Here is an 18,526-nt window from a genome sequence, read left to right as displayed (position 1 = left end):
TCTACTCGGATTTCCGGGGAGTACGTGAACGCGTCACGAAGTCAAACATGCCGCATCAGCGTGAAGGGAGTTCATGCCGGAGAGACACTGCTGACTCAGGTCATCAACTAAATGAAACCTGCTTCGATCTTTACATCTTTTAAAGTGTTTTTAGAAATATCGACATTAAGAATAGTCCTGTGGACAGCGATTTATAATAACGAAAGCAATGACCTGCGGGAGAAACATTTCGGATTATAAATATTCCAAAATGAATATATTGCAATTACGAAATGCATTTAATACAACTTGAACTTGCACCAAATTTATCCTAAGGAAATCTGTTAAGCTGCCACAATCTTTTTCTGAAGATACTGTACAATGGCTAACAAAAAAAAACCAGAAAATTATGTTTGAATTCATGTTTTCTATCATTATTTGTATTTGTTTAAAATGCCTGACTGGAGTCGATTAGCGCCAAATGTAAATATATATCTAATCGCTGAAGATACTATAAATTGAGAAAAATAGAACAACCACTTGAGATGCTACAAATTAGTCATATTAAGATGCAAAAACAATAGATGGCAATATTTTGTTTAAAACAACTCTTCTGTTATTTGGAGTATGAAATAGATATACCGGAAGTGAAATCCTCCCTTAATGTGTTTAAAGCTGTAGTTAAATGCCAAAGATACTCTTAACAGAATGTTGTGCCTTTCCCTTAAACACATCCAAAACTCAAAATCCAGGTTCTTTTGCCGTAAATCTCTGAACCAATTCCTCTCATAAATAAGGTTCAGGATATCTCACAAGGGGGAGCGGCAGCTGTTGGGGGTCAGAGAAATGCTAAACCCCATCAATCGTATCAAGTAACCCCTCTGAACTGGTTTCTCAGCCGGGAGCTCGCGAAACCTGAGTGGGAGTGGGTGTCGGAATAAGATCTCAGGATACGAACACGCATCACCTCCAGAATGGTCTTTTATTTCACACTGGAAAATGCAGAATAGGGAGGAGGGAGCCCTGACCCTGAGGGAGGGTGCAGGACGGGGGTCAGGACAAGGCAGACATAATGAGTTACAGGGGAAGGCAGGGTACATCATGGTTCTTATGGCAACTTCATATTAAATAGTTATTGATTGCCAACACATGAGAAAAAAATCTTTTTTTTTTTTTTTTTTTTATATAAATAACCCCTCTTTTTTCTGTTTGATCGCAATCCTCACAGCAGCACTTCAATAAATTCAAGCTCACGGTTCAGTCCATAAGGTGTCGAGTCATAATCCAGGCCTGCCTAGCTGTTCACGCCGTTTTTTTTTTCTCTCTCATTCCTTTACAGTACTTTTGTAGTCCAAATAAATCAGCAGAAATAGGAGAGAATATATAGACGGTTATTAGCGACCCTTGCGTGTCCAACCGCCAGAAAGATGGCCCACAGAAAGGACCGGAAAAGAATAAAACAATTCAACTTCCTGTTCCTGCGTGTCTAGGATTGAGCTTTTTTTTTGTTGGGGAGGGTTTTTTTTTTACACTCTTAAATAACCTTATTTAACAGAACCTGCATAAATTGAGCCCAAAGGGTTCAATCAGCTTTTTTTTTCTTTTAAATTCAAGCACTTCATTTTCAAGGCACCTAAACCAAAATGCCTCCAGGCTCAGGGCCTTCAGCATCACCGTAACTGTTCTCTAAGCGATGGGAATAATATAAGTTAGAATTCCATCTCTGTAACAGGGATTTCTCATTTAAATTTTTTTTTCTTTCTGTAAACGTGACACTGGATTTTAATGCTAAAAAACTAAATTTTTCGAAAGGAGTGTTATTCAGCTCAATCGTATTCAAAAGTTTTGAGTACAAATTAAACGTAAGAATAAACCGAACTCTTAAGACTTGTACGAACCCGGTGCCCGACAAAATACGGTGAGACAAACAAGAAACACAACATAAATTTTTTTTTTCTCTTCCCACCTACAATTGGTATCTCTACATCTATTGGGCGATTGTGATGGTTACGTGCTACATGGACGTCGCCAAGGGAATCGCAGACAATCTGTTCCTTCGACCTAGATATAAATGTTTTTTCTCGTCCTACCAAGGCAGCTGGGACTCGGATTGCTTCGGTAAAATATTCAATAAAATAATGACAAAGAAAGTTAAAGAAAAAAAGGGATTTTCAGAGGGGCAGCGCAAGTTTACACAAATGAATTATGGTACTGTGATTATTTTGACTGATATAATCGAATAAGATGAACTAAGTTGGGTGTCATGATAACTTTTAGATCATAATTCTGAAAAGCACACTGATATGATTATGTCGAGATTTTGCGAGGATCTTTGGCAACAAAAATGTATTTTCTTGGATCTGAAAAATACGACATGCGGGATATCAATTTTCAAAGTGGCAGAGACTCAACCGCCAAAACCGCGACATTCATCATTAAAAGAAAAAATATAAATCGATTATTGTATTCTTGAAATGAAAGAATCTGTGAAAAACATCTTGAAGTTTGTTTTAAAACAAACATTAAGAGAAATAATGTGTATCAGGATATCAGTGCATTGATAAGAATAGAATTTGGGATTTAGGATCATCCTATGATATCGACTGGTATATGTCATATTTATCCAGACTAATTGTTTTTGCTTATGTGTGTGTCAAGATGACTTTTGTTCTTAGCAGCTGAAACACATGACACACACACACACACAGATGTGTTTTCAGGGACCTCTGGCAAGTCAGTCGCCTCTGACGGGCCGAATGGTGCACGGTTTCATCGTGCACTCAACTGACAAAAAAAACATGGCCGAATCTGTCTTAAGTGTGTGTGCGTAACGTGATTGCGGTGCTCTCACACAATCACGATACACACCCTTTCCATTTTCACTTTGTATGGGAAGTAGTGTGTACAGTTATTGTGCACACTCATTTTTTTTAGCTTTTTTTTTAAAATCCTTTTAAAAGACATCCTACAGAATATTGGCAGATGTATTTTGTTCTAGTGGTTCTGGTACCTGAGATTCAACAGCAAAAAGAGCAGTAAGAATTAACGGGCGACAATGTGGACGGATGGGGGGGGGAAGAGAGTGATGTGGGGCGTCTTCTCATCGCAATGAAACACGGACCCATCGACAGAATACCATCAGACGCAGACACTCTCTGCTCAGTGCTTGGTGGGCGCGGATGTTTGATTTTAGTCCGCGGGAGTTCGTCTGTCCCTCTCTTCTTCTTCGACGCCCTCCACCTCCTCCTCCTCCTCGTCCCAGAAGGTCTGCTCCTCCATATGGACGAGGGAGTGCGAGCGCGCCGCTACCTGGGCGGCGAGGGCGGAGCTGAAGCTGAGAGTCTCTGAGCCGTGGATTTCCGACAGTCTGTCCATCACGGTGACGGCGGGGACTCTGGGCTTCAGGAAGCAATCCAGGCCGTTCTGCGCCTCCCCCTCCTCCACCACCCCGTCATACTGGTGCAGTTCGGAGGCTCCGCCTCCTCCTCTCCCACACACCGAGGTTCTTCCCAGCTCCCCTTCCTCTGTCTCCAAACCGCAGCTGAACTCTGTCGCTGGCTTGATGGCGGGTTGGGGCTCCACCCAGTCTCCTTTTCCTTCCCGCTCGGCCCCTCCGTTTCCTGTGGTGCTCTCTGATAGGTGGTTTCCTTCTTCGCCGCCGGTCTCTGCGGAGCCCACGGAGGCAGGAGCGTCAGACGGCTTCATGGCAGGATCTGAACTGTCGCTGCAGGACGAAGGCAGAACAGCGGCTGCGAAAAACAGGGAAATGATGTGCTTAGAGCTGGATCACTGGTTGATGATCCATTCAGAGTGAGCATAATGTGTAGCAAATAGAATTCGAATCATTCAAAATGAAATTGTGACTGCTAATCAGAGTAATTAAAAAAAATGTTTTCAGGTCACTTCTTAATATTTTTTGTAATTTTATTTCAGGACATTTTCGGAATTAAACAAATCCAAAACACGGTGTCACAGTTAGTAATTATTCCATAAATATAGATTGTGTTCTCAGCACCGATGAGACTGATGCATTACTTTGTAGTGACACTTATAGAGATATAATGAAGCATTAAGATTTGTTGGCCAAAATGTCAGTATTTGAATAGTCGACACCTCCTGAATCGCTGGAAACTCGTTCTGGACCATTTCTACTATTTTTTTAACAAGTCTACAACATGAAAAGGCATGGCTGCAGCCGGCCAATGGGTTTGAAGGGTTCTCTATGGTGCTGACTACTTAAGTATAGATAAAAAAAAAAAACAATTTGCAAACGTCTCCAAAAACCATGTCAATTTTTTTTTTTTTTTTTTTTTTTTTTTTTACCAGTGATTCCATAGTGGCAGAATAAAACAGAAGCGGACTGATAAAGCAATTATCGTCCACTAATCCCGGGCCAATTTCAAATGCCCAACTATCGCGGCTGTCAGGTACAGCTCAGACCTTGGTCGTTGAAGAGCAGCTGCTTCCTCTTCATCCTTTCATCCTCGGACGCACGGAAGCCCAAGACGGCCTTTAGCTCTGACAGGACGCGACGGGACTCCTCCCTCTCCCGCCGCTGCCGTTCCCGTTCCTCAAGCGTCAGCATGTCGCACCAGGAGTCCTTGCCCTCGCCGTCGGACTCCGAGTCGGAAACATAGGCCTCCCACTCCTCGGAGGCAACGAAATATTAAGGTACACACCAGCTGCGGGTTTGAGTCGCACACCGGAAGCCGAACAACCTACTAGTTCCTCCGGTACCGGATCTTTGTCCAGGATCAGGGGGTATGATGGAGGGGGGGCGGGGACCTCGGTCACCGGAGTACCGCACTGCTGCACCCCTTCGATGCTGCCTGCGGACGTGATGCAGACGGACATTTACTGATGTGCCTCGGTTGTGCGTGAAAACAGCAGTTGCTGATTTAATGGTGTGTTTAAATGACTGCTTTTGCGGTTTCATTTTCAATAGGTTTGATCTGCATTGGCATTATTTGATTGTAGCCTGACGACAAGCCTGTCAAGGAGGCCAGCCTTGGGAAGAAAGGCCTGTCTATTTGGAATTATCATTGAATTAAACATCAAATTATCCAATGACAGAAAAATCTGATCACAATAAACCAGTTCTGAATTGGTCGGGACATTTCGAACGGATCTTTAATAACACTAGCACTGCATTTTGGCTGATGGCATGTTCAGACCAATCACACGCCCCCCCCCCCCCCCGAAATTACACGAGGGACGACTTAAACCACTGATGCTCTTCCTGCTCTTATCAGGAAAAGAGAAAAATGATTCTATGTAAAAAAAAAGCTGGGGCCGAAGCAGCTGGAACAGTCTCAGCTTCCAGCCTGGATGCTGCTGGAATGAACAGTTCATCTGAATCTTTTCTTTTGTTTTGATCCCATACAAAGGCATTTATTGATTCATCGTATGCACTGAAGGGTAACGGTAGGGCTGGATTCAACCCCAGTTGGCGTTGGAAAAGAGGTGGGTTTTAACCAAGACCAGGGGTCGGCAACCCGCGGTTCTTTCGTCTTTACACTGCGGCTCCGAGTGGCTTGGGAAAAAAAAAATCATAAATATTTAATTGAAGTGTATTTTATTTGTGTAAATTCCTTTTTTTAACTTTTAGTTCCAAGTTGGAAGATTATTGTGATCTTGAAGTATTAAATAAAATTATATTTATTATTTTTCGCCGCTCAAAATAACGTCACACTTGCGGAAGCCGGTATACCCGCCAGCCGGTAAAGTCCCGATTTGCAGATGCCGTGCGCAGAAGTTCAGGAGCAGAAGTCCCATAAACCAGGTAAAATAAATATTTATGAAGATATTTTGCAAATATTTATTTTTCATTGTTTACTGACACTGTGATTTTTTTTCCCGATTTATTTTTAAAATTCAGGTAAAGGCTCCGCTACACGTTCTAAAAGCCCAAAGCTCAAAATGAGTTAATTACATAAATAAAATTTGATTTTCTCCGTAATACTTTGTGAATTTCAGAAGCAACACACGACACACTTGTTTATACAAACTGTAAAGGTAATAAAAAGCAATATATACAGTGGTACCTATATTTTAGACGTCAAAAAAGTAATTGCGGCTCCCATTGTTTTCTTTTCCGAGGAAACCGGGTCCAAATGGCTCCTTTGGGTGTTAAGGGTTGCCGACCCCTGACCCAGACTGTCAATCACAAGGCCAAATAAAAAAAAACATCCAATGACTAACTCTTCAATCCATACCTACTGACAATTTAAGAGTGTTCAGTAAACCTACAGATTGTTTTCGGACTGAGACAGAGAGCATCCGGGCAGTCGCGGTAGAAATCAAGTTTTTCGAGAATGGCTGTCACTTTCCACTGAACGACCCCGATTTTATTATTTTCTCGTTTAAACACTGTTTTTAATGTGACTCATCTGGTCTTAAAAAGCAGGTCAAATGAAGTACATTAACTAGGAGGTGAATGTTGGTTTTCCTGCGGCAGAGAATTTGAGCTGGACGACAAGGGGCAGGTGCGACTTGTGTCGTGTTTATGTGTGTGTGTGTGTGTGTGTGTCCTTTCCCCGGCCTCACGCTCACCGGGGCAGGCGTTGGCCCGTCTCAGCATGCGCTCCACCTGGCTGACTGTGTCCTCCCAGCAGCCTGCGCTGGCCTGCATGTGCGGGCAGAGCTGATGCAGCCGGTTGCTGAGGTCCTGGTAGCCCTCCAGCGTCAGCTCTGGCGCCTCCCTGGACACCATCAGCTTCTCGAGGTCATCTTCCAGGATGATCATCCTGGAGAAAAAAACCAGAAGGAGGAGGAGGAAGAGAAATGTTGTTGGATGGGGAGTGTGTTGCCATGAGACGGCGCATCATTTTAACGATGGCTCCGATTCATGTCAAACTAACAGGTAAGGGTTGAATGATTTGTTAGAAAAAAGGATTTCTTTTCAGAAGCCAATTTTTGGGGATAAAACGTACAGGAAAACATCATAAAATCCAGCAGTACCAATATTTTGATTTTTTTTTTTTTTGGATTTATATTTCCACCATTTCTCCATTTTGATGGGATATGACACAACAGTCCCTTCAATTTTGAATATATTTCAATCATAAAATATTTAAGAAGTTCTTTCTCCTTATTTTCAAATAACTAGAAACCAGTAAATGGTTCCTCGATTTCTTCCAAGTAATTCCTTGCATTTCAGGTTTTTGGGAAGTTTAAATAACTTTCCTAAGGAAAAAAAATAATGAAATAATTCCAATAGGATTTTTTCCTTCTTTTTTTCCCCCCAAGATATTGTTAAGTTTAAAACACAGGTCTGTGATAAAAAGTAATGAATAAAAATCCTCTGTAGAGTACTTATATTGACATACGGTGATAGATTGCAGGTTTTTAGGTTTTAAATGGATTCTCCCTGAACACTTGATAGCCTTAACCTTGACAATTTATATTTCATTATATTTCTTATTCTCCCTCCTTCCTACTGTAATCTATTACTGTTATGTTTTTGCTTGAAACTCTGGCACAATTTCCTTCAGGATAAATAAAGTTGTTCTCATCTCATCTCAACATCTAATAGTTTCGCGCATGTACTAAACTCACCTTTACGTACTCAAGTGTGTGTGTGTGTGTGTGTGTGTGTCACTCACTCGCTGAGCAGGGCCTTGAGGTGCAGCTGCAGGCTTCGGATGGAGGTGTGCAACGTGTTGAGCTCTCTGCATTTCTCCCTGGCACGGCCAGTTCTGTCGGTGCCCGCCGTTCTTGGCTGGGTCTCGAAATGCCGGTGGAAGTCGTAGCTGCGCTGCACTTCGCACAGGCAGCTGGCCAGGGCGCGGTGGAGGGGCTCGGTCACGGCGGCGATGGAACGGTGCAGCGCCGGCTGAGGAGGCCTGGAGGGGTCCGGTTTGGAGAGGCCCTCCTCCTGATCGCTGAGTCGCCGCGGTGACAGGAGGAGGGCAAGTCGCCGGAAACATTCGGAGCTTTGGCCCACCCATAGCTGGAACAGCATCTGCGATGAGAAGCAGATTACTGGTCGATACAATTCATGGAAAGCCAGAAGGACATGTTTGGTGGGCTCCATATATACTGCTCAAAAAAATAAAGGGAACACTTGAACAACACAATGTAACTCCAAGTCAATCACACTCCTGTGAAATCATAGTGTCCACTCAGGAAACAACACAGATTCATTTTGACTTGTTTTAAGGACATCACATCAAAGTTGGATCAGCCTGGAGTTTGTTTTTACACTTTAATTTTGAGTGTGATTCCTAATCCAGACCTCCATGGGTTGATACAATTGATTTTCATTGATCATTTTTGTGTGATTTTGTTGTCAGCACATTCAAGTGTGTAAAGAGCAAAGTATTTCATAAGAATATTTCATTCATTTAGATCTAGGATGTGTTTTTTAAGTGTTCCCTTTATTTTTTTGAGCAGTGTATTTCTGTTGGACTACCAACTTCATAACTTGTTGGACTGCATTATCATAATTGACAAACATTAACATATTAATCTGTACTAAACATACACAAAAGAAGACAACTGAAATACTGACTGACACTGAGAAAACAAGAAATCTATTTTTATTGGGGAAAAAAAAGATGGCCATGTCATGTGTTTCTGATTGCACATGACAATGTTTACATGGCATTCCAAAAACAGAACTTTTTCAGAATGTTTTTCTAAATTCTTGAGCATTTTCCTATAATTTCACAAGTCTATATCCAAGTTTATGATTAAGTATTAGTTTCCCATTGAGACGGGTCCCCTCCCCTCGTCTTCCTCACCTTGAGGGCGGGAAGGCTGTAGTCGTCCGTGAGCTCTTGTGCCTGCTCATCGCCCAGGTGCTCGATCCCCAGGCCGAGCCCCAGCTCCTTCAGGGGCACCGCCGACACGTAGTTGGTCACGTTATCGATCTCCGAGTTCAGCGGGAACGTTTGGGGGGGGCATTAAGGACGAATCCCTCTTCTGCAGGAAAGCCGCGTTTCCGAAAACGCCATTTTTGCCACGCGCTCGGCGAAACCATCCTTCCTGTGAAAATCACTGACTAGCGGAAACACCCTGACACGCACCGGTACCAGTAAATACTCTTTTTGACTGTTCTTATATATTCACCGTACAGTCTTTCAGTATTGACTGTTGGGCTCTGTTGACTTGCAGTGACGAAACCGGGATCAGTAGAGAACATCGGTCCATCTTCGGTAAAGGATATGCCTTAAGCATGTGACAGGTAGCTCTTCGCGAGGCTCTAAAGGAGGAGCGCAGGGCCCGGTACAGGGCCTTCCTCAGTCCGATCAGCTGCTGGCTGCGTGGCACCGCCCCCGGCCCCGCCCTGCTAAAGGAGCTGGCCGCACTCACCCTGTCGAGTAAACTTGACAAGTGAAATGTGATACAACTGTGGAGACGTCCCAGCGAGGCAGGGGGGCAGACATACAACACGGAAAAAAAACATGACGACAACACAGATGACAGACCAGACCGCTCGGGCGCTACGCGGCGATGTGAACACAAAAGACGGAGGTGACAGACAAGACAGTTTGACATGCAGTTAAAGGTGTCATGGCCGCCTACGTCTGGCATACGTTGTGGTGTTTGGGATGCGAAACGGTCATTTTATTTGATCCGACTTGGAAATCTGGATTACAGCGAGCGACGGACTATCGGCGAGAGCGTTCTCTGAGGCGCGTATGGTCGCCACATTTCAGTTTTCCTTTCTGTGTCCTAAATGTCCTAATGAAAAGGGACACAAATCCTCATTGGAGGGGGCCTGCGCAACTCGCAAGCAGGTTGCGCACAAGCGATGGACGGGGTGATTAGTTGTTTGTATTTGGCTGGGAAATGTCACGACCGGCCTCTGAGCCGGGTTGACCGGCTATCGACTGCACATCATCTGGGAGTCAGAGAGGACATCAAAATCTGGTGTTCTCCCGCTGAACGCCGCTCACGTCAGCAGGAGGGAAACACTACCGGGCTGATTGATCCGTAAGGAGAAAAAAAAAGAAAATGACCAGTGTCACTGCCTCGCCTTTTCTCAGATAACAATGAAGAGTCTATTTATAAACCAGCTTAGATTCTCTCTATTTAGAGCACAAAGCGCAGCATTGCAACTTGCTAAAAAATTAATTGAAAAAACACGTTTTATATATCTATATATACATTTTCCAGGAAAACACGAGATTTGTCCAGGACTGGTGGACCCAGGTTTTCCAGGACGTGCGAGAACTCTGCCCCTTAGCGCAGGATGACAAATCCCCTTTGTTTCTAAATTCAGCGCTTGTGACGCTGCGCCGTCGGCGTGTGTTTTTCTAAAGACTGTTTATAGCGGCACAAAGACAGGGGGAAGAAAACAAATACTGGCAAAAAGCCCCTGAGGAGGGAGGTTAATCAACAGGTCCCAACAGGAGGAACGAAGCGGACGGTTGGAGGTGGGGGGATGACTGGGTTTGATATTTAGAAGCTAAGGGGCAGAAGGAGCACACTTACAGGGTGAAACCTCTGGAGATGACCTCCGTCTCCTGGACCAGCCGCAGGGCCTTACGCGACAAGCCCGTCAGGGTCTTGCTGTTGTGGACCAGCGTCTGGAGCTGCCATGCCCTGGCATGGACGTCTCTCTGCATGTGGCCCTGTCTCCAGAGTGCGGCCCCCCGCAGACCCGCCCATCCAAGCAGGGCCAGGCCCCAGGGGGCAGCGGCCAGTGACCACAGACCGCCGGAGGCAGAGCAGAGACCCAGCAGGACCGCGGCGAGGCCCACCAGCCCCGCCATGTCCCTGAAAGGGAGGAGTGGGATGAAGTATTTCTCAAATAAAAAAAACGCTTTTTTGGCCCGATGAAACTTAATTTTAGCATGATTCTGTGTATACACCCGGAGTGATGTAATGGTACTGTCCATCAACCCCGCCCCTTACGACGCACCAGAGAGTGGGCCTGGCGAAGAGGCTGGGTCTGGGCAGGGTGCTGGCTCGGCTAGGGGAGCCAGAGGGAGAGGAGCCGAGGGTCAGCAGGCTGGGGTCCAACAGCTCGATCAACTCCACGTCCTCCTGCAGGAGCACGTCCTGGTCCAGGATGCACCTCACCGAGTATTGACCGAACACTCCGTCCTGCGGGGCGGCGGGCAGCACGTGAAAAAGGGGCTGTTTTAACGCCACGTTTTCCCGTGTCGGTTTCCGTTCCTCCACCTACCAGATGTCTCTCCAGCTCCTGGGAAGAAGCAGCCGGGTGGAAGGGGCTCCATCTCCACAAAACCTCGACCAGGCTCCACAAACGTCCTCCCTTAAAACCACACACAGATACACAGGCTTCAATTTAACTGAAACTGGTTCCACTTTAATTGAGGGATTTTTAAATACAACCCGAGTGGATTCGACAGATCTGTAAAATATTTCTCATTTAGTGACATTTAGATTTATTGATATCCTGATCAATTGAATATTGATCAATATTGAAGTGGCGAGACCTACAATAAAAATGTATCACTTTTCCACAAAAAAAAAACCTCCTGCCCCCTTACAGTACAATCAAGCATTCCTTACCGTGAGAAAACAAAACAAAACATTACACTGTAAGGATCAACAAAACCAGGTTTTATTCTGTCAAAAAAACATAGTTCCTGGGAAAAGGGTATGTGAGGCTGTCCTTGATTAGCTCCTCGCACACACACACACACACACACACACACACACACACACATACACACGGACACACCCCCCATGGGAGAGGTCCATAATATAAAAATCTCAAGACACCACGTCATTTATCTGACATTTAAAATTACATTTCGGTGGAAGTTTTGATGTTCTGCTCTTACATTTTCTGATCATTTCCATGTAACATCTTTTCTCACCGAATTCCAAATATTTTCTTGCCGTTGTCAGTGATGGGTTATGTAACTTCTCAAAAAAAAAAAAAAAAAAAGGCTTTTCTTTCTGGTAAATAGCTTTTTCCGGCTGATTTTTGGTAAAGATTTATGGACTCTCGAGGACAATTCTGGGAAAAAGAGTTTCAAAACATCTATCTGTGAAAGAATGGGGATCTGGATGTATGTAAGAATATGCACCACCAAAAATACCATTGACATTATACAATATCCACAATGTCGGGCCCTAAAAAACGGCGCTCAAAGAGCTACGATTATGAAAACACACTCACAATATTGCTAACAAGCACTAATAGGCTGGCCTACCCAGAGCCTGATCGCCGGCAGGATCTACTTTTCCCTAATCGGATTTGTTCTGTGGAATTAGTCAAATACGCAGTTAGAACAATAGGAGAGTTCCATAAAATGGCTGTACATAGTACATCTCACACACACACACACACACTTCTTTGTTCGCTTGAGCCCGTAAGAACGTTATGTGTGTGCATGTTTGTGCTCCGGTTTGTGGCAGAAAGTGGGGGAGATTGTGTGTGTGTGTGTGTGAATAGTGCGGTTAATACAGGGTTATTGATCCAGGATGCAAAGTTTGCAAGCTGACCCTTTTTTTTTTTTCCCTTCCTTCGGGGGTGAAGCAAGCATGTTACCGGTTCACTGGGGTTGTTACGGACAGGTGATCAGAGGCAACGGTCTCCACTTTTCCAACGTGCTGCGAAAATGCGTAAACGGAGACCGCAAAGCTGTGCAGATAATGTGTTTTTAAAGCCAGGACTGACACCTGGGAGCAAAAATACCTGGTATCATTCACTTTCTACATTAATGAAAAGTACATGAGTTCTCGGCAACGTGTACCAACAGTGTACAAAGCAATGATACTGCCCTTTTTTTTTTTTTTTTTTTTTTTTAAATTATCAGGATTAATCTCAGTTTGGCCTTTGTGTGACATTTAAAGGTCACGTTCCAGAGGACGAAAACACGGCTGCAGCGAAATGTCAATCAAACACCACAAAGACCAATTTCTACCTGAAACTGACACGGATGTTCAGCTTAACGTCAGACACGTTTAAACCCGACAAATGTAATTGTAGAAAGAATTTAAAACGTCCGGCTGTGTGAAAAGTAGCCGATCTGAACTTGACTTGTAGCGGGTTGCTGACAAAACAAACTTGCCATTGATTTTTTCATTTCGGGTATTAAGTTTTTGACATTGTTTTAACTCACGACAATAGCGATGTTAGGAGCTGACGGCAGCTGATCGATACACTCGATACAACAAGCTCCCCCTCGCGTCCCAGTTCAGGCCTGCGCTTCCTCTTCGGTGTTCTGCTGTTTTGGCACGGGAAACACTCGAGCAACCCATACCCCGAAATGACAGCGGTGCTAATTCAAAACAAATAAACAAAAAAAAAATACAAAAACAGAGTACTCTTTGTGATGTCATGCTTGTTTTTGCCTGCCATCAAATGAGTAAAATTGCTCAAAGCGGCAGTAGGACTCTCCAAGCAAACGCATCCACGGGAATCAACTGCGCTGCTCTGGTGTTAATTGGCTGATTTTCCTAAAAAGCGATGCGCGTATTTTTCGGTTTGTTCTTGCGATGGCTCATGCTGGCTGCTCCCACCGTGATGAAAACGCCTTCCTAATCCTCCGTTATCAACCGAGAAAATGAAGTGGCAAAGTCATCACGCCTGAGCTTGGTGGGAAATCCAACGAACATCGTCCAGGATCGCGGCGACCTCTGTGAGCAAGACATACTTTGTGTTTCTGTTCTTTAGATTCCAAGGAAACGCATGAGAAAATGTCAAAGGAGGAACAAGCCGCTGAACCGATTCTTTTGTGGGAGAATAGACACTGACGTGGAATTCCTAAAAACTGAAACTGGTCCGTCATTTGTTTTAAAAAAGGGTGTTGGATCTTAATGTCAACCCTGGTTATTCGGATGGGGATATGATATTAGCGGCCAGAGTCTGATAGGAGAACCTTTTTCCATTTAGTCTATATCAAACTGCAATCAATACTAGATACTAAAACTTACATTAAACCAGTTACATTTATATGAACTCACACGTTGATTATTGTAAATACTATACACTTATAAAGCAATGCCAATAAAATACAATGTTATTTGCTGTCTTGGTAATATCTAACATGAAGCTGCACAAATCTTTTCAAATCAAAAGCAGATGTCATGATAAATAACTTTCAAATTAAATCAGTTCCAGAAAATCACTTACCAAATAATCAATGTCTGGATACTGATCGGTGTATCGGATAGCACGGATAACTATGGCCTGATATCCACAGATTACCGGTGATTTCCGGTTTAAAAACGCATCTAATGGTGAGAAAAATCAATTTGACTATTAAAAGCAAGGAGACTTTTTTTCCCCATTTCTTTTGATTGGTTAGTTTATCTGCGCTTGAATTGCCAGTTTGTCAGACGACAACTGTTACGTTGTTTCACGGCAGGCACAATAGTGATGGTCATCCACCGTGCATTTAGGGACACTGGGAGTGCAGCTGCCGAAGCCGGTATTGATCTGCGATCATGATCGGGCCTGTCTGAACTTCGGGACGCAAACCCCTCCGACACCCAGCTTCTTTGTGTTACCCTAAAACATGACGCACTGAGCAATGATATTTGACTATTTGAAATAATCATCAAACAATCAATAATGGTCATTCCTTGACGATCCAACCAAGAGCCGCTGAAGAAAAGTTCAGTGTATGAGCAAATTACGGGAGGGGGTGGGGGGGCGGTTTACTGTAGGTAGTGATATACTACCCAGCCCTGTTACATAAACACTGTTGGTAAAATTTTCATTAACACCAGACAGATGCAGAGTAATTTCCAGTCAGTATTATTTCTTTGAAAAGCTCATTTGAGCAGGATTATGCATGCCTCTATAAATATACACACTGGGGATTTATGGAGAGGATATCAATCTGAGGGTTTCTTACTGCGCCCGACAGGGTCTGGAACACCTTCCACGGGAGCGCAGTTTCAGAGTTAACCGACGAAACAGCTCAAAACAACTAGTTGGACCCGTGCACGTCAATCGGCCTCGGCTCCGGTGTTATCTCGGCGGCAGGAAACATGTCACAGGCTGACGGGCCAGGAGTTTTCCTGTCTCATCCCAAGCTCCCGTCACCCTTAGCTGCCTTGGAACAACAGCGTACCGGAGAGGAAACGTGACATGTGCAGGAAAGTTCCTGAATGAAGCAAACACGACACAGTTTCCCGTCACCGGTGGGGATGGGGGGGTGAGGGGGGGCGCATTACTCGCCTGGCTGAATCACGGGTCTGGCCTCTGACAAATGTTAGATTAAGACGAGAAGAGCTGTTACTGTTACCAGTTTTAATCCTTTGATCGCCAAATCACAAGCAAATCCATTAACGGCAATCTCACACACAAACACAACCAGATATCTAGAAAAATAATGCCGCGGGAAAAAAAAAATTAATAACGCATCAAAAACTACCTGCATCAGTGTGAAGGCGGCACTCCCCACTGTCGTTTGTCTGACTGACACGCCGCACATTGACAGTCTGCTGGGTCGACTATGCAACAGCGTGTCACGGATTTGAGTCAATAGTGGAAATCCATTATATTCTATCCGACTGCGTGGGTCAAACCGAGACAGACACAGCCCGCGGGTTCAGAGCAAAATCTCTGGTCTGAAAAATGATGACGGGGGGGGGGGGGGGGCTGCTTCCCCCACGTCGCTCGCTGACGAAGCTCGGTCTGCCAGAGTCTCAGTGGAGAATTGAGACAGTGAGCAATTGATCACTTAAGTTAATTGGCAAAAAAAAAAAAAAAAAAATTCTTATCAGCATCTCTTGGGACAGTTACATTAATGTTTTTGTCCATTTTTACGAATAACATGCCACAAATCACCAGTTCCCTACTCTGGCTTTTGAAATTATAATGTTGAGGCGAAGATATTGGCATTGGGGCTGAGAATTGAGAGCTCGATAAAATGTCACAATATCAGTATAATTTTGGTTCATTTGGTTTGTGTTGGAGAATGAGTTGTTTTTTTTTTAACAATCGAAAATTTTGTTGACCTGTTTTTACCCAGCACAATATCTTTCAACAGTTCCTTCAGATAATTCACGGTTGTTTATAAAGTCATGAGCTTTAACATTTTTAAATAAAAATATTTAAAACAAAATTGATCAGAAATACCCTGAAAAATAGCAGTAAGGGAATTAAACTATTCCTTTTTTTTGTTTTATATTTTTGTGGGACTTTTAACGACAATGGCCATTTTATTTTATAATACTGTCCAGTACGACGAGAACCAGCTGTAAAGACTACCAGACACGCTCCAGTTTATGACACACACACAAAAACAATTGAAACTGGCGGAAACTTTCTGGGCTGAAACTTTCACTGAGTACAAATCACAGCAGCGAGGAAGAGGCAATCACTTCATTTCATCACAAGATCAGTTTACACCATAGATTAAACCAGTTCACCATTACACAATAGACCTGCACATAAACCTCTGTGCACGAGGCTTATTATGTCTGGGTAATTTTGTCACTTTACGGGCTGTGGTCTGTGTTGTCGCCCAGCTGTGATGGGTTACGTCTATATCTTCATGAGCCTAATTCGAATAACGTAATTTCCGGACTATTGAGCGCACCTCAATGTAAGCCGCACCGGCTAGTTGATCGCTATCTTGGGCTTCCTCCTGCGCACTAAAACCGCCAACGTCGTATTCTTCGGTCTCGGAGTTGAACGGACTCAGAATTTCCCGGTCATTTCACCGGTCCGATGTGACGAGGATAAATGTTTTAGCGTTGCGATGCTTGCTGCCCCCACCCCCCCAATTCATATATTAGCCGCATTGTTGTTTAAGTGAAAAAAGTCACGGCTTATCGTCCGGAAAGTACGTTACATGGTGCAAAAAGAGGTGTTTGGTGAAAAGTATGCGAATGCATTGTTTTTTTATTTGGGCTCAATAACAGTCAAAACTGCCTCTGCGCCTCATTAGGTTGCTCTCAGCAGCCATTTTCTTGTGAGCGAGAACTTTTGTAAAACGCCATTTGTGTTGAGCTTCTCCATCGTTACATGTCAGACCTAAGTCCTGTTACTTTGTCTTTTTTTGGCTTCTTTTTTAATTACTTTGTTGCAGGGCCTGAAAAGGACGCTGCGGCAGAGAGCATTTATGTAGCACGAGGCTGTGTGCGAATGTAATAATCTCTGTGCAGGAGAAATGACTGCCGTTGGCCGACTCACTGAAGTTCTCTGCGGGGCGTCATCCAGAGAGACGAGGTCTCCATCTTGTCCACCGCATTCCTCCTCCTGTGACGCTGTCGGACATGCTTCAAAGTCTGTGTGTCCTAGATCATGCAGGTACTGGAAAAGAGGAGAGTTCTGCAAAGAGAGAAATCGCTTGGGTGATTAAATTGCATCGGAGGGAGAATAAATTGAGAGATGGTGATGTCGCGCAGTTGGACTGAGTTCTCACTGGTGTCTGAAAAAATTAAATCCACTAAAAAGTTCAGGCTCCACTTTTTACGACTGGCTCGCTCTATCCTCTGTGCAGCATCAGCATCGCTGTATCCACTCAGCAGAGGATTTCACGCAAGTGACGTGCAAATCTGCAAACTGTCACACAGGCTTCTGAGCCCCGCCAAATGAGACACACTGAAACGGGGCCATTAATGTAAACACAAGTCATCCAGTCATAACCATTCTTGCAGGAATATATACACAAGCGTTAAACAGCCCAACCATTCCCTAAACAAGAGAACTAACACACTCAACGAAAACAGGAGGGAGTGTATCCCGTGCTAAGGGGGGAAAAAATGAACAAAAAACCAAAAGATGCCTGACCCAGTTCTCTCCCGACTGCTGTTCCTCTGTTGCTGGGAAAAAAAAAAAAAAAAAGATGGGACTAGTGCCTCAGGATGGCTGCACAGGAGCATCACACTTCATGAAATGAACCTCGCCTCCTCAACGCGCACGTCCCAAAAAGCAGCCAGAAAGATTACTCACTGTCATGGTCACACGAAGACTCGGCTCATCTTGACAACATCCAGATGTGTCGTTTGTGTGTGTGTTTGAGTGTGTATGCGTTTCAGAACCGACGCATTGGATGTGGTCATTCCCCCGCCCCACCTCGAACTACCAGTCTTGGAAACGATTCGCCTACAAAAATGCGAACACTAGCCCCAAGGCTCAGCCCCCCCTCATGACCACAAAAGCCCCTTGGTGGAAACACGGCCAAATATCAGGATTTGTTTTGAGGCTAACAAATGATGGTAATGCTCATTTAGCAGCGCGCAAGCTAGCATGCCCTGTAGCTTGTTTTAGCTATGTGGCTAGCTGCCGCGGGAATGTCCATGTCTACTTAAAACCCTCGAGGGGGCATGACAAAGCATTATATTCAGCCCTTTTTTTATCGGAATAAAACGTTCATAGGACCAACCTCAAATACCACATCTTCGTCAAACTCCTCAGTCATTGCTCTCAGCCATCTATGCGCAGCCTGTTTTGCAAGTTGTAGGCAACAGTAGTCAGGAACAACCGTGAAGTTGATCGTTAGCCGGCTGCTAAAGTTCACAAAAACTACATGTCCATAAAAACTTTGCGCCAAACCATTACTTCTTTGCGAGTATTAAATGTTTAATATTTGGTAACTGCGCCCCTATCTGGTTTTAAGAGGCAATGTCCTGACCGTTAACAGAAACTCGGCATGGTTTG

At 44.2% G+C, this 18,526-nt stretch overlaps 1 protein-coding gene across 3 annotated transcripts; it reads right to left on the bottom strand.

The window, feature by feature from the left end:
• Positions 1-710: 710 nt before the first annotated feature.
• On the bottom strand, positions 711-18,375 carry vezt (vezatin, adherens junctions transmembrane protein). 3 transcript variants are annotated; one of them, XM_086146613.1, is made up of 12 exons: positions 18,252-18,375; positions 17,057-17,194; positions 11,117-11,206; positions 10,850-11,034; positions 10,420-10,704; positions 9,150-9,307; positions 8,724-8,872; positions 7,584-7,942; positions 6,532-6,725; positions 4,702-4,808; positions 4,420-4,627; positions 711-3,728 (listed from the first exon to the last, which is right to left on the bottom strand). In XM_086146613.1, exons 1-12 carry the CDS (start codon positions 18,285-18,287, stop codon positions 3,169-3,171), a joined length of 2,469 nt encoding a protein of 822 aa, XP_086002739.1. In that variant the 5' UTR covers positions 18,288-18,375; the 3' UTR covers positions 711-3,168. The 3 variants fall into 3 exon arrangements, with proteins under 3 accessions (XP_086002739.1, XP_086002740.1, XP_086002741.1); XM_086146614.1 differs by having other exon boundaries at positions 9,150-9,295; XM_086146615.1 differs by lacking the exon at positions 18,252-18,375 and adding an exon at positions 17,819-17,955.
• Positions 18,376-18,526: the final 151 nt, after the last annotated feature.

Source organism: Fistularia commersonii, chromosome 5 (genome assembly GCF_037954325.1).
Source record: "Fistularia commersonii isolate RoL2024-O1a breed Wild chromosome 5, RoL_Fcom_v1.0, whole genome shotgun sequence".
Taxonomy (NCBI): Eukaryota; Metazoa; Chordata; class Actinopteri; order Syngnathiformes; family Fistulariidae; genus Fistularia; species Fistularia commersonii.
The sequence above is the reverse complement of the archived record's forward strand: the minus strand, read 5'-3'. Positions and strand labels throughout refer to the sequence as shown.